The sequence below is a fragment of the Mobula hypostoma genome, chromosome 8, assembly GCF_963921235.1.
Source record: "Mobula hypostoma chromosome 8, sMobHyp1.1, whole genome shotgun sequence".
NCBI lineage: Eukaryota > Metazoa > Chordata > Chondrichthyes > Myliobatiformes > Myliobatidae > Mobula > Mobula hypostoma.
Window position 1 is genome coordinate 125085472 of NC_086104.1, and position 14852 is coordinate 125100323.

A 14852-nucleotide genomic window follows, 5' to 3' on the forward strand; every position below is an offset into this window, starting at 1 on the left:
GTGGTCTCTAAATTCTCATGAGTTCATTGACATCAGTCCGACCACTTCCTCCAGTTTAGATTTAACTTGCGGAGAAATTGCGTCCAAAATGGTGGTTCGGAACAGTATGGTCATAAACGAGTTGCCTTCCACTTCTTGCTCAGTTTCCAGTCTCCACCTTTTCAACTGAGATTCTACATAGGCTGCTGGATCCTCAGTGTCCCTCAGCGGATCTCCTTTCAAAGCTTTGGGGTCCACTTTGGGTGGGTAAAGCTTCCCGAGGGCCTGCCATACCTTCTGCCTCACTTCGTCAAAGCTGGTCCCGTCAGTCATTGGGCTGAACGCATTTAGTAGTCCAGCCGTTTCCATCAGCTCTTTTAATTTGCAGGTTCCCATCAAGCTTATCAGCAGTGCCTTCAAATCTCCCATAGCCAATAACCATCCCGTAGTTTCCTCTTCAAAGGCTCTAATCCACTTCCCTGCTCCTTCATGTAAGCTAGGCAGGGTGTTTTTCAGATCTTCCAGGTCCTGGGAGCCCCAAGGAGCATACTGTACTTGTCCTGACCCTTTTACTAACAACGGCATCACTTTTTTTCCTTCTCTCCCCATATTCTGATTTTCCTCCTCACCCGACTCCTCAGTATCCCAGACTTTAAACTTTCCCCCCAGTTCTCGTTCTCCTGATATTACAGGGCACTGTTTAAGAGTCTCCTTCTCGTAATAAGGGGGAGGGGCTTCTACATTTCTCAGGTCTGGGTATAGAGTCAGCTCCTTATTCTGTTTCTCCTGTGGTTTACCAGACTGCTTTTCTTGTTTCTCAGTGTTTCTTTACTTGCTACTGATATTCTTCCTTTCTTTCTCAATCTGTCTCCCTCCATCCTAAAGAGTTTTAACACTTCTATCTCCTATTTTCTTTTTTTCTCTCTTTTCTTGGATTTATCTCCAGATTTTTGGTTCATTTTTCCCACTTTTCTGAAATTTCCACGATCTTACCTTGACACACCGGGAATACTTTACTCAGTATTTCTACTGCTGTTCCTTTCCCTGTCATATTGTTCTTCCCCTTTTTAAGGTATTCTTAATGTCTCACACCTCGGTAATACTATTTTTTGTAACTTATTTCTCTATCTCGCCTTATTTTTTCTTCTCATCCACGTCTAAATTATCTACTTAAGCTGTCCTTATCTTCTATTCTGTTCTGCCCGTACAGACCCCTTTCTCGGGCATTATCCGCACAACTTTCATATTGCACCTCGTCTATTCAGACCCTTACTTTTCTTAAGGCGGTATTCACGAGGATTTTCTCTTTTTTTCTTTCTTTCCCTGGCCGTTCAGACCTTTGTCTCATACGAAGCGGTATCCACAGGGACTTACTAACACCACGTGGAATTCTTCTTACTTAACTTCTCGTTATCTTATTCATACTCACCCCCCTCACTGCAGTGTTCTTGATTAATCCTCCCAGCCTCCTTTTAACCCTTAATTCTGCCAGATTCTTTGAATCGGAGAGACCCTTCGGCAGTTGTTTCACACTTTTGAGTCCCCGAGATCTCCCCAAAAACCAACAGAATTCTTAGTCCAAATTGTTGCTAAAAAGCGCCTACCTTTGTTCGGGTGCACCCTGAATTCTGTTAGCTCTGTGGAGGTCCCCCAGGGACCCGGAAGCGCCCTCAATCTACCGTTTCCTTCTTCCACGGGTCTCTTCCCGATCCTGCCCAACTACGCCAGTTTTGTCGTGGTTTTACAAATGACAAGGAAGCGTCAAAGATTCTTCAAGATATTTTAAACTTTAATTTGCAAATTAAAGCTGAGACAGACAGTGGGCTGTAAGTCTGCCACTGAATGCCCGCCTGTCTGCTTCACACAGCACTTTTTATAGGCTCCTTCTGGGTTAGCAGCATTAGCATATCGCTTTAGTTTTACTCTAGCTAATAAATCAATTACTCTTATCTCTCTTACTTGGCTACATTCATTTTTCTCGGGGGTCAAAAGTACACAGGTTTCATTCTAACTAATGATCAATGGTTACATGTGAAATACCATAGTAATCCCTACACACTCAATAACAGACACTTAATGCATAGTAAAGGCATGGTCAACATCTGAATAAACACTTGATGCGCAATAAAAGCACACTAAAGTAAACACTTAAAAACAGAGTGCTGCAATGCTTTCCAATAACATCAACAAAACAGTTCCACTAATCATTCATTAATCTTATATAATAAATACACCATCATATTCCCATCAACTTCCTGCAGTTCTACCACTCACCTAAATACCAGGGGATGCTTCAACACCTCACCCTCGGCTACACTCGCCCCTGTCAGAAAGTAGCCTAAGCTGCCGGTTAAGTACAAACTGTACAAACATCGGTATTAAAGCAACCTGGGGCACCCAGAGGAAATCCACATGGGCACATGGAGGATGTGCCAACTCCACAAAAACGGAGTCCCAGGTTGGAAGTTATACTGGTTTTCTGGCTCTGCGAAGCCCAGCAGCACCACTTTGGTTGGAGAGTGCCTGGTTAAGAAGTCAAGATGGAAAGTTCTACTGGTTATCGATTGGCGCCTTGAGAAAAATGACACATTCCTGCTTTTGGAAGATCTGTGCTCCAAAATTATACACATCTGACTGTTTTAATTGTAAATGATGCTTATTTATTTCTTTATTCCTTTCTTCTTTAATAACTGTTTGATTACATCGGCTTTCACAAATACACCATCATTAAAATTGCATGCAGTGTACACTCAATGTACAAGAAGTGTTACTTCTTGCCGTCGGGAAATTGTCAGCGATGAAATGGCCAGTAAGCATGTTCTGTTCATCTACATTAGCAAGGACGTGATGCGAGTAGATCTGCCTGGTATATTTGGGGCACCTGCAGAGGCGGGGCCACCTGGAGAAGTGGGGACTGTAGCCAAGTGTGAGGAATTTGAAGACACATTTCTCACAGCTGAGGGCGGAGACTTGAAAGAAAAGTTGCTATCGGTTCTGCGGAATGAGGGCAAAGGAGCCTGATGTGAAAGGTCCAATGAGCCCCTCAGTGGGTGGTGAGGTGGTTTCAGCATTTCCATCTTTTACAGTTTCAAAATAACAGAAAAGGAAAAGGGCCCGATTGAAAGGTTTGGGCACCTTGCATGGTCAGTACTTTTGCATGCCACTGTATATCCTGATATCAGTGAAACTGGATGCGACAGGCCATCATTGGTTGAAGACGTTGTCTGCCTTTATTTTCAACCTGAAGTACCAGCCGGGTAGCCAGAACATTGATGCAGACACGTTGTCCCTATGTTTGCTCGGAGGGCGGCGGGGTGGGGGAGCTGTGCGCAGAAATGGATGGAGAGTGGGAGAGCATTCCTGCCTTTGGAGTTAAATAAAATGCCAGTTTCCTGCCATGGGGAAATCAGAGGCAAGGCAACGGCAGTAAAAGGCTGTGGATCATTTGGGAGCTTCTGGTTGTGCCATTCCACAAGTTTACTGCAAACTTACTGCTCTAAATACGCCTCCATTGAGTCCTGTGGAAGTGGCAACAGCTGTATGAGATGACCCTCGTATAGGAACCGTTTGGTCAGCTGCTGTAGAAGGGGATATGGCCCAAGTTCAAAAGACGCAACATCCTACCATATCCCTACTGATGAGAGAATGGAACAAATCAGGTTCTATACAGGGTCACGTCTCCTCCAGACAGGCCTTGGTGTTCCTAGTTGGTTTTGTCTGAGAAGCTTCGAAGAATTGTGTTGAAGTCACTTAATGATGACTCAGGTGATTTGGGGTTTGATAAGACTTTTGGATTGGTCTGAAATCAGTCTACTGGCCCTGAATGAAGCCTGAGGTTAAAGTGTCACACCACGGATTTGGCAGCACAGTAGATACGGCTGTTGCACTTGTGAATATGCACATCAGCTAATTATTATTTCATTGTAATAGTATTTTACACCACTCTTTTCATCGTAGTGCTTATCGACACCTGGACACAGCACAGCAACGCTTCGCTGCCTGTTTGCATTTGGCCTTGCCTGAGAAATTGGACCGTCGAGTCAACTGGCTCCGAAAACCAGTGGTATTCATTTTATATTTAGTTGCTCTTTTCAGCCGCAGTGTAGGCTTCCTTTTCCATTTGAGAGTTTTGTTAACAGCCCTATTTGGCCGAGCGTTTATTGTTTTCTTTGCCCTTTAACACTGTTTGTATTAAAGTCTGTGAACTATTGACCCACTTCAGTCTCTTTCACTCCGCACTTGGGCCATATCAGAACCGGATGACAGCAAGTCTCAAACACATAAAGAGAGAGAGAGAGAGAGAGCAGCTGACCTTGGCCGTGGGATTCATTGCTCAGGTAGGAGACAAGCTACAGGCAATGGAATCTGTTCTGAGTGAAATTACGGAGGCGATGAAGCAGATAATCTCATACCGACAAGCCCAGTCTCATGTGGAGGAACAGGTATCATCCCTAGCTGCAATGGTTGAACAGATCACCACAGACAATCGGACTCAGGTGACAGCCATTAACATACTCACCAGCGCAATTCACCAGTTTCTGACTGCCTCAGTCCCAATCCCAGCATCTTGCAGGTCCTCCTTTTCTGCTGCCATAACAATCTTTGCTACTAATGCTCCCGATCCCGTGCCCGGACCAGAGCTGACTCCCACGTCCATATAGGAACCAAGAATTCCACCATCAGGCAGATATTCTGGTGTTCCCGATAGTGCAGGAATTTTATTATCCAATGTGAGCTGATATTTCAAGCCCAGCTTGGTCGTTTTGGTGATGATACGCGAAAACTAGCGTACATGGTCAATCTTCTCGATCAGCCTCCACTCAGCCTATTCAATGCTTTACAGGAGCAAGAATACGCTATAGCGCAGTCATTGTGACATTTCATGGCGGAGTTAAGGAGGGCTTTTGATCTTCCAGTACGTGGTCAGGAGGCTGCCCACTGACTCTTGTTCCTACGCCAAGGCAGAGGAACGGTGAGAACCTATGCAGTTAAATTATGTATCTTTGCAGTAATGACGGGTTGAATGAGAGATCTCTCATCGTGGCTTTCCAGCCTGGAATGAACACAGGGTTTGGCATGAGATTGCTGTCTGGGACCAGCAGGATAGTCTGGATGACCTGATTAATCTGGCTATTCGAGTTGACGACCGGGTGACTGACTGGCGCAGGGAAAGAATGTTTCAAACTTTTTATGCGCCGTCTGATCACTGTCTTTCCTCGCCCCCTATACATCCCTCACCATGCAGCGCCCTGTCCACGGAGGAGCGTCTGTCACCAGGTTCGTGGATATGGCCCAACTGTGGAGTGAGAGACACTGCAGTGGGTCGATACTTCACAGACTTTAATGTGAACAGTGCTAAAGGGGGAAAGAAAACAATAAACACCAGGCCAAACAGGATCGTTAGCTAAAACTCTCAAATGGTGAATGAAGCCTACACTGCGGCAGAAAAGAATAAGTAAGAATAAAACGAATACCGCTGGTCTTCAGAGTCAGTTGACCTGACTGTCCAATTTCTCAGGGAAAGTGGACTGCAGGCAGCAAAGCATTGCTCTGACCGTGTCCAAGTCTCGACAAGCTCTATGACGACAGGTATGGAGTTAAATACTATCACAATTAAATAATAATTAGCTGACACGTGCATATTCAGCTACCTCTTTCAGATCCATCTGATCCAGATTGCTTCTCTATTTTCAGCCCTTTCAGTTTCCAAAGAACCTTCTCTCTCTGGTAATGGCAACTTTACACACTTCTGCCCCCTGACACTCTGGAACCTGCACTGGACTGCTGATGTCTTCCAAAATGAAGACTGATGCACAATAGCTAGTTTGTCCAGCATTATCTTGTCCTTCATTACTACCTCTTGAACATAATTTTTCAATGGTCCAATATCCATTCTTGTCTCTATTTTACACTTTATATATCTGAAGAAACTTTTGGTATTCTCTTCAATATTATTGGCTAGCTTACTTTCGTATTCCATCTTTTCCTTCTTAATGACTTTTTAGTTGCCTTCTGTTGGTTTTTAAAAATTTCCCAATAAGCTAACTTCCCATTAATTTTTATTCTATTATATGCAATCTCTTTTGCTTTTATGTTGGCTTTGACTCTCCTGTGAGCCATTGTTGTGTCCTCTTGCCTTTTGAATACTTCTTCCTCTTTGGTATGTACAGTATACAAGGGGTGATTGATAAGTTTGTGGCCTAAGGTAGAAGGAGTCAATTTTAGAAAAGCTAGCACATTTATTTTTCAACATAGTCCCCTCTTACATTTACATACTTGGTCCAGCGGTCGTGGAGCATACAAATCCCTTTTTTTATGATGTAAATTTTATTCAATTCTTTTAGAAATTTTTCAAAGAACCCTTAAGCCAGTGTTGAAATTAAGTAAATCATAGCTTAAAAAACATAAAATTATCCATAAAATAAAAAACAAACATGGCAGAAATAAATATCAATATCATAACCATGTGTGTCTCTTTAGATCTCTAATAACATAAAAGACTGCCATTCAGCAATATGCTTCAGCACTCATTCACCACTATTTCCACCCCAGGAAACAGGAATATTTGCCCCATTTTTGTGTATAGACGTCCAATCTATCCAACTGTTTCTAAGACATGCGTTCAAAAGCTGCCACTTCGGCTATTTCTGTGGCCCACTCCTCAAATGATGGTCCCCTCAAGTTCCACCAACCTCTAAGGATAATTTGTCTTCCTCCCATTATACTTGTCTGGATCCAATTTTGAGAGTGTCTATCCCCAATAACCCAAGTGTGTCTCCCAAGACAAAATGTCTGGGGCAGAAAGGGAGTTGATTACTCGAAACTTCACAAATATACTTATGTACCGTAATCCAAAATTCTTGAATTCTGGGACAGGACCAGAGTGCATGTACTAAGTGCCCTTTATCTGTCTCACAGCACCAGCAATCAGGGGTATTTTTCAACCCTAATCTATGTCACCTTGCTGGAGTCCAACAAAAACAGTGTAGAGTCTTAAACTGAATGAGGCGCACCCTCAGGTCTCTTGACGTTGTTTTGACATTTTTGCAAATTTTGTTCCACTCTTCTCTATGGATCCCGTCTTTGTAGAAGTCGGAATCTTGGACCTCCAGAAAGTGGTCCACAATAGGGGTGATTGATAAGTTTGTGGCCTAAGAGAGATGGAGGTGAGTTGTCCAGCTCTTGTTACATGCATGTGCAGTTCAACACTTTGAGTGATTATTGTGACGAGAATACACATAGATAAGATGTTAGCTGTCCTGTGTGATCAGCAGTTGGTCTGCCACCTGTCTTCAAGAGAGAGATAAGGAACACAATGAAACAGCATCTGGAGATGTGTAATGAAGGGATGGGAGAGAGAGAGCTGTCTGGAGAGGCCCCCCCTTTGAACCCTGAACTGTTTGAAGTGATGGACAGGCGATACCCCAGCAGGGGGATAAAAAGGGACAGGTTCGCTAAGGCAGGACACACACGACACCCGAGGTAATGAGACCCTGGAAGCGGTGCGCCTCTCACGAGTCGGTGGGAAGTACCGGACAACGCACAGGGTGGAAAGGTACGATCAGCGGGAACCCGGTGTGTGTCCGCCCTTGCTTGGGTGCCGGGTTCACTGCAGAGGATCGACCGCATCTGGAGGAGGGGTTACAGTCGGTGACCTCAGGTGACATCACCAAAGACCTGCCCGAAAGCTGCTTGTGAGCCATATCGCCGGTCTGTGAGTGGAAGCCGTTTCTGAATGATCAGTCGTTCCCGTTCTCTCTCTTTCTCTCTCTCTCCCCCCACATTGTCCATCGCCATGGCAACGATTACTGCGAGCTGAACTCAATTGGACTGAACTTTTGTGTCACTTTGAAATTTGGTCATTTACCCCTAGACGATAGAGCTTGATTGATGCTGTTATCTTAATTCTGTGCACATGTGTGTTTATCATTGCTGAACTGTTGCATTTATTATCCTTTCGATTACTGTGTTGCTTGTTTCTTTAATAAAACTTTCTTAGTTCTAGAAATCCAGACTCCAACTGAGTGATCCATTTCTGCTGGTTTGGCAACCCAGTTACGGGGTACATAACAATTATGCAGAAAGTTTGAAGTTCATAACTCATCTCCTTCTAACTTAGGCCATGAACTGATCAATCACCCATGCTGTGGACCAATTTCAGGAGATCCAAGACGCTGACTTCCACAAACAAGGGATCCGTATGCTCCATGACAGTGGACTAAGTATGTAAACGTAGAAGGGGACTATGTTGAAAAATAAATGTGCTAGGTTTTCTAAAATTGACTCCTTCTATCTTAGGCCACAAACTTATCAATCACCCCTCGTAAGTTCAGTGGGGCAGGAACAAACAGAAACCTGGATCCACCTGGATAGGCAGTTTTGTTGCTCTTGAGTAGGAGGTAGAAATAGGTGGTACCGGTCGAAGAAACTATGAGTGTTGGTGGCAGCGGCTGGGAGATCCCTAAATTTATTTATACTGGTGATGGTGTTGGAGACAATGACCTGGTGCTCCTTGGAATAGAATAGGATAGAATATCTTTATTGTCATTGTTGTGGAGCAATGAAACACAGTTTAGTAGCTCAATGTTTTGCAGCATGACAAAGAACATATACATAAACTCTAAAACCTCAGGAGTGCAGTCCAAAATTAATAATATATGGATGGGGGGGGGGGGGTAGGACTATTGCACACCTGCCATTCCTGGAAGTGTGATGCATTTAGCTGCCGCCGTCTTAGGAGGGGGGCAGGAGAAGGGAAGGGGGTGTTATACATTTCACTGCTTGTGGGTAGAAGCTGTTAAGGAGTCTCTTTGTTTTCGTCCTTAATGCTCTGTATCTCTTCCCAGAAGGTAGAGGGGAAAACAGATGATGTCGAGGATGAGTAGGATCCTTTGAAATACAAGTAGCCTTCTTTTAAAGTCTGCCAATATAAATGTCTCTAAGGGAGGGTAATGTTGTGCCAATAACCCGCTCTGCTACCCTCACCACCCGCTGCAAGTCCTTCCTGTTCTGTTCTGTGCAGCTGGCAAACCACACTGCACAGCAATACATCAGGAGGCTCTCTATAGTTGTCCGATAGAAGTTGATCAGCAGGTGATGAGGGAGGAGAGCGTGCTTTAGCTTCCTTAGGAAGTAGAGCCTCTGTTGGGCCTTCCCCACCTGATAAGAGATTGAGCAGTCCAGGTGAGGTCAGCCGAGATGTGGACGCTGAGGAACTTGAAACTCTCTGCTCTCTCCACCTCTTTCCCGTACATGTGCAGAGCAGAGTGCCCCACGTGCTTTGATTTCCTGCAATCTACTAGCAGCTCCCTGGTTTTTGTGATGTTCAAGTCCAGGTTATTATTACAACACCGTTCTGTCAAATGCTATACCTCCTCCCTATAGGCTGTCTCATCACAGTCTGATATGATACCTATTAGGGTGGTATCGTCAGCAAATTTGACAATGGTGTTGGTGGAGTGAATGGTAGAGCAGTCATGGGTGAAAAGAGAATAGAGGATGGGGCTGAGAACACACCCCTGTGGTGTACCGGTGTTCAGGATGAGAGTAGATGATGTGTGTTCTCCCATCCTGCCACTTTGGGGTCAGTTACTCAGAAAATCCAGTATCCATGAGCACAGTGAGCTGCCAAGGCCCAGGTTGCTCAATTTCTGCACCAGTTTGTAGGGGATGACTGTATTAAAAGCTGAGCTGTAGTCCACAAACAGCATTCTTACATAGGTGTTATCCTGATCCAGGCTTGTAAGGGCTGTGTGGAGAGCCGTGATAGCTGCATCCTCTGTCGATCTGTTTGCACGATACACAAACTGGTATTTATCAAGGTCAGCAGGTATGGCAGACTTAATGTAAGACAGTATGAGCCTGGTGGGGTCCTGTTCAGTAAGGGGAGGTGTCTGACAGTTATCGTTGTACCTCAGCAAGGTAGATATCAGTCTGCCCGACTACTCTAGCACACCCTTCATCTGCGGGTTTAAATGCAAGGCTAGGATTAGCATAGAGAGAATGCAGAGTAGTAAATTACTCCAAAAAGCCCTATAGATCATAAGTAGTGAAAGACAATACTGTGAATTAAATTAAAGTCACTCCCATAACTTAGCAAAAGTTTTAAATGAAAACTATCAACCCAAAAGATTACGAAGCCTGCATTTGATTTCTTTCAACCATATGCTTGACAGTGTAATCATATATATTCAATTGTTTCATAATAATACCTGCATAACCCAGAATGATGTTTACAAACAAGAAACAAGGAATAATTAAACCATTGTAAGTCATGTCAAAATAACTCATCCCTTCTCGTTTTATCCCACTTTCTAATGAACTCAAGTTTCATGTATTTTGTAAAGGTCTCTCCCCCATGCTCATTATTCCACAAGTCTTGCCATAATCCCTTAATTCTTAACCCTACCAACCCCTTAGCTTCTGATTTGTTTAGTGGAAGGTCTATATCCACTGCTGAACTTTTTACACCCTTTCAGCTAAACAATCAACCCTCTCAAAACCCCTCAACAACTCTATGTGCAGGGACGCTTAAGAAAAAAATGCAAATCGATAACTTGGACACAAACTAATCTTTGATGAGCTTCCAACAGTAAATTGACCACTGCTGTTTCAACTCTTCAAGACTGAAAAAGGAATCCTGAACGTTACAACTTTACATGGACAAACTTCCACCAGCCACTGTAAGCCTAACATGATGCCAACCAATTCTGCTATACGTACTGATAAATAATTATTTATTCATTTCTGTATTGTTACCTGTAATTTGGGCACTGAAACAGCCAGAACATTCCCAGATTAACTATATTTTGATCCATTTGCAAAAGTAGCTGACATATCATAATATTTTCCTTAATTTATAGTAGTCATAGTCATAGTCATACCTTATTGATCCTAGGGGAAATTGATTTTCGTTACAGTTGCACCATAAATAATAAATAGTAATAAAACCATAAATAGTTAAATAGTAATATGTAAATTGTGCCAGGAAATAAGTCCAGGACCAGCCTATTGGCTCAGGGTGTCTGACCCTCCAAGGGAGGAGTTGTAAAGTTTGATGGCCACAGGCAGGAATGACTTCCTATGACGCTCTGTCTTGCATCTCGGTGGAATGAGTCTCTGGCTGAATGTACTCCTCTGCCCAACCCAGTACATTATGTAGTGGATGGGAGACATTGTCCAAGATGGCATGCAACTTGGACAGCATCCTCTTTTCAGACACCACCGTGAGAGAGTCCATTTCCATCCCCACAACATCACTGGCCTTACGAATGAGGTTGTTGCTTGTGTTGGTGTCTGCTACCCTCAGCCTGCTGCCCCAGCACACAACAGCAAACATGATCGCACTGGCCACCACGGTACTGATGAACCAACAGACTTTCAGGAATAACAGAATCCCTGGACTTTATCAAATCGCATAAACTAAAACCAACTTCTTCATCTGCTCAAGGAGAGACTGCCATTTCAGACCCCGCCCCCTGTCGTCATCACGTCCCCTACCCGGACAACGCGCATGCGCCGAGAATAATCCCACCCATCCCGTCGTTCTGGCGGGAAAGCGGAGATGATGTGAAGTTCCGGACGGTTTTGGCGCTTTTTACCACAGAGTTTCAGCGCCGCACGCGCAGCGCGGTTTTCCGTCGTCTGATTGGCCCAGCCCCGCTCACGTGAGTAACGTCTATAAATAGCAGCCTGCAGGCGAGCAGCGGGTTACGGCAGGAGGTGGTGGGAATGTGTGGTTGTGTGGGGTTTCTGAGAGTGAAATGGTGAGGGCCGAATTCTCTCAGGATACAAGGAACTAGACGCGTGATCGAGAGTATTAGTGAGGAGTCAGTGCGCCCTCGCCAGAAAGAAACTCTTGTGGGAGAAACGATCTGCAGCGCAATACCGAGAAAACATCCCTCTGGTCACAGGAGATCATTGAGCTGTCTGCCGTCTCGGCAGGGCGGGAAGTAACAGGATCAGGGAAAGAGGTTTGGGCAGCAGAGTTGCCCAGAAGGAAAAAGGGGCGAGAAAGATCAGGCGAATTGGGGTGTGTGAGTTCAGGAAAGTAGGCTGAGCTGTTGCTTTAGGTGATGAAGTCATGTCTGGGAGCTGGGAATCGGAGGTGAGTTCCCTGGGACCTTGGACACAGATGATGCATAGATGTGCTCTTGATGGCCTTGAAAGTGAAACGATGCTGTTGCTCCATCTCAGACCAGATAAGTTCCTGCTTGTGGAGAGGCCCCAGCCACATTAATTCCTGTCAGTGGGGAGCTGATGAGTTAAACCGGGTGTTGATCCTCATCATGGACATTAATTTTGGTTGTATGGACATTCAAACTATCTACCTCATGCTTCCAGTTCTGTATCCCTATGGTGTTTTGTTTCTCCCCAGATGTGAGACAACATTTACTCAATTTCTGTTTCCACAGAGCATGCCTGTCATTTGATTATCTTCACCATTTTGTTCTTTTTTTTTATGTCTTTTATCGCAACTTCGTAGGTTTTCTTAAAAGAATCAAATGAGTTCTTAACTCCCAGACATGAACTGTGTGAAGTGAAAGTAGAGATTGTGTTATGTCTCCTGTTTTATTGTTCAGATGTCACTGGATGACAACAGCATTATTGAAATATTGAAGTAGCTATCCAACAATATAGTGTCTTTCCTTCATCCAGAAATAGTGCAATGTTTTTCAAGATGTAGTCAATCAGCATCTCAAGCATTCCCAATCATTCCACAATATCATAGCTCATTTATGTACTGAAGAGCATTATTTAACTCATTTTGTGATATGTAGTAGATTCATTCCTCTGATATCCTGACATACTTTCATTTCATCTGGAATGTAATCAGTGGTTGATCTCACTCAGCTCTTGGGTGTGAATTCCAAGTATTTGCCAACCTCAAAATAAAATTTCTCCCTGCGTCCAGCCCAGTGGGGCTCCCCTTTCATTTGAGCTTGTGATTGCTTGATCCTGTTTCCTACATTGCAGGGATTATCCTTGCACACAAAATAAATATGTGGAATGTTGTCTGATCTGTTTTGTAACTGTGATAAAAGAAAATAGATATTCTACTCTGATAAATACTCTGGTATTTCAGGAAACATGTCTTATCTTTCCAGGATGCAAACAAGTTTAACGACATTGTTCGTTACTTTTCCAAAGAAGAGTGGGCAGAGCTGAGTGACTGGGAGAAACTCCGCTATAAGAATGTGAAGCGGAACTATGAAGCCATGCTCGCCATTGGTTTGTAGAAACCATTACTTTCCTTGATATTCTGTTTGGCATTTTCAGTTGACTCCCGTTGGTATATGATTTTCCCACATGCCTTCGCAGTAGATAATGAGTTTGAAGGCTGTGTTCGTTTGAGTGTTCTATTTCCCCTGCTGATACACTTTCAGAATCTGTATAAATACATTTAATAGCCCTGTTCTGTGATAATATTGATTCAAACACAAGAAAATCTGCAGATACTGGACACCTAAGACAACACACGAAATGTTTGAGATTCACAGTAGGTCAGGCAGTATCTATGGGAAGAAACAAACAGAACTCATGAAGGGTCTCAGCCTATAACATCAACTGTTTATTCCTCTGCACTAACTGGAATGCACAAGTCAAAAGAGATTGATTGTGTGAAAGTCTTAAGACCATAAGACATGAGAGCAGAATATGGCTATTTCACCTATCAAGTCTGCTCTGTCATTGCATCGTGGCTGATTCATTATACCTCTCAACCCCATTCTTTTGACATGTATCAGTAACCTGTGGCACCCTTAAGAAACTGTCAACCTACGGTTTATACGGAATGACATGTCCTTCTGACATGCAAATAATGAATGAAGCAAGCACTCTCCACAGTTAAAATCAACAGGGTAAATGGAAATGATTACACATTCTTGCATAATGATCTTTCCTCTCTTCTGCCAAGCTGCCCCTAGTTGAAATCTTTGTTGTCTCCATGTTTGAAGCAAGGTCACTGCAATCTCAGTCAAGAAGCAAGAGCTTAAGCAATCCAATTAGCACTTGCCTGTTAACTCACTGAATACCTAAACTTTGACCTATCCAACACTATGTACAAAAGAATTGGCTAACACAGAAAAAAATCTAAATGAAGGTGGACTGTTAACTTGCCTTTCTGCTGACCAACACTCCAGCAATAAATGCCTGCTAAGTTTAAAGTCTTTTTATGTCACCCATACACTACCTAGCGGTTTATCTTTTTGCAGGCGTTCACAGTAGAGTGATGAAATACAATAGAATCAATGAAAAACTACACAGACTGACAAATAACCAATATAAAAATAATGAGCAACTGCAAATACAATAATAATAATCATGGTCAGAAATAAGTAACAAATGATATCGTGCACATGAGTTATTCAGCCCTTAAAAGTGTGTCCATAGTGTGATCAGTGCAGTGATGAGGTGAGTGAAGTCATTTATACTGGTTCAGGAGCCCGATGGTTGAAGGGTAAGACCTGTTCCTGGACTAGGTGGTGTTGGACCTACGGCTCCTTCACCTTCTCCCGATGGCAGCAGAGGGAAGAGAGCATTGCCTGGATGGTGGGTATCCTTGATGCTGAATGCTTTTTTGTGGCATCACTCAATTGCTGGGAGGACTTTTCCTTTGATGGACTGTGGTGAATTCACCACTATTTCTTGGCTTACCAGTTCTTGGGCATTGGTATTTCCATACCAGGCCATGATGCACCAGACAGGATACTCTCCGCTGTGCATCAGGTTTTCTGAAACTGGTAGACAAATAATTAATCATTTTTCTGAAGAATAGTGCAAATTTATTCACAACATCAAGCAAACCATTGTCAGTGTTTTCTCCCAAATTAACAACATGGCATTAAGGTTTGGCATTGTGTGAGGAACAGAAG

At 43.6% G+C, this 14852-nt stretch overlaps 1 protein-coding gene across 1 annotated transcript in view; it reads left to right on the top strand.

Annotated features, from left to right (window-relative positions):
- Positions 1 to 2781: 2781 nt before the first annotated feature.
- The window catches only part of LOC134351204 (zinc finger protein 850-like), a 308750-nt gene continuing 296679 nt past the window's right edge, over positions 2782 to 14852 (top strand). The window contains exons 1-3 of the mRNA XM_063057314.1: positions 2782 to 2986; positions 11429 to 11645; positions 13064 to 13209. Coding sequence (XP_062913384.1) covers positions 2782 to 2986; positions 11429 to 11645; positions 13064 to 13209 — 568 coding nt within the window. The remainder of the gene's footprint in view (positions 2987 to 11428; positions 11646 to 13063; positions 13210 to 14852) is intronic.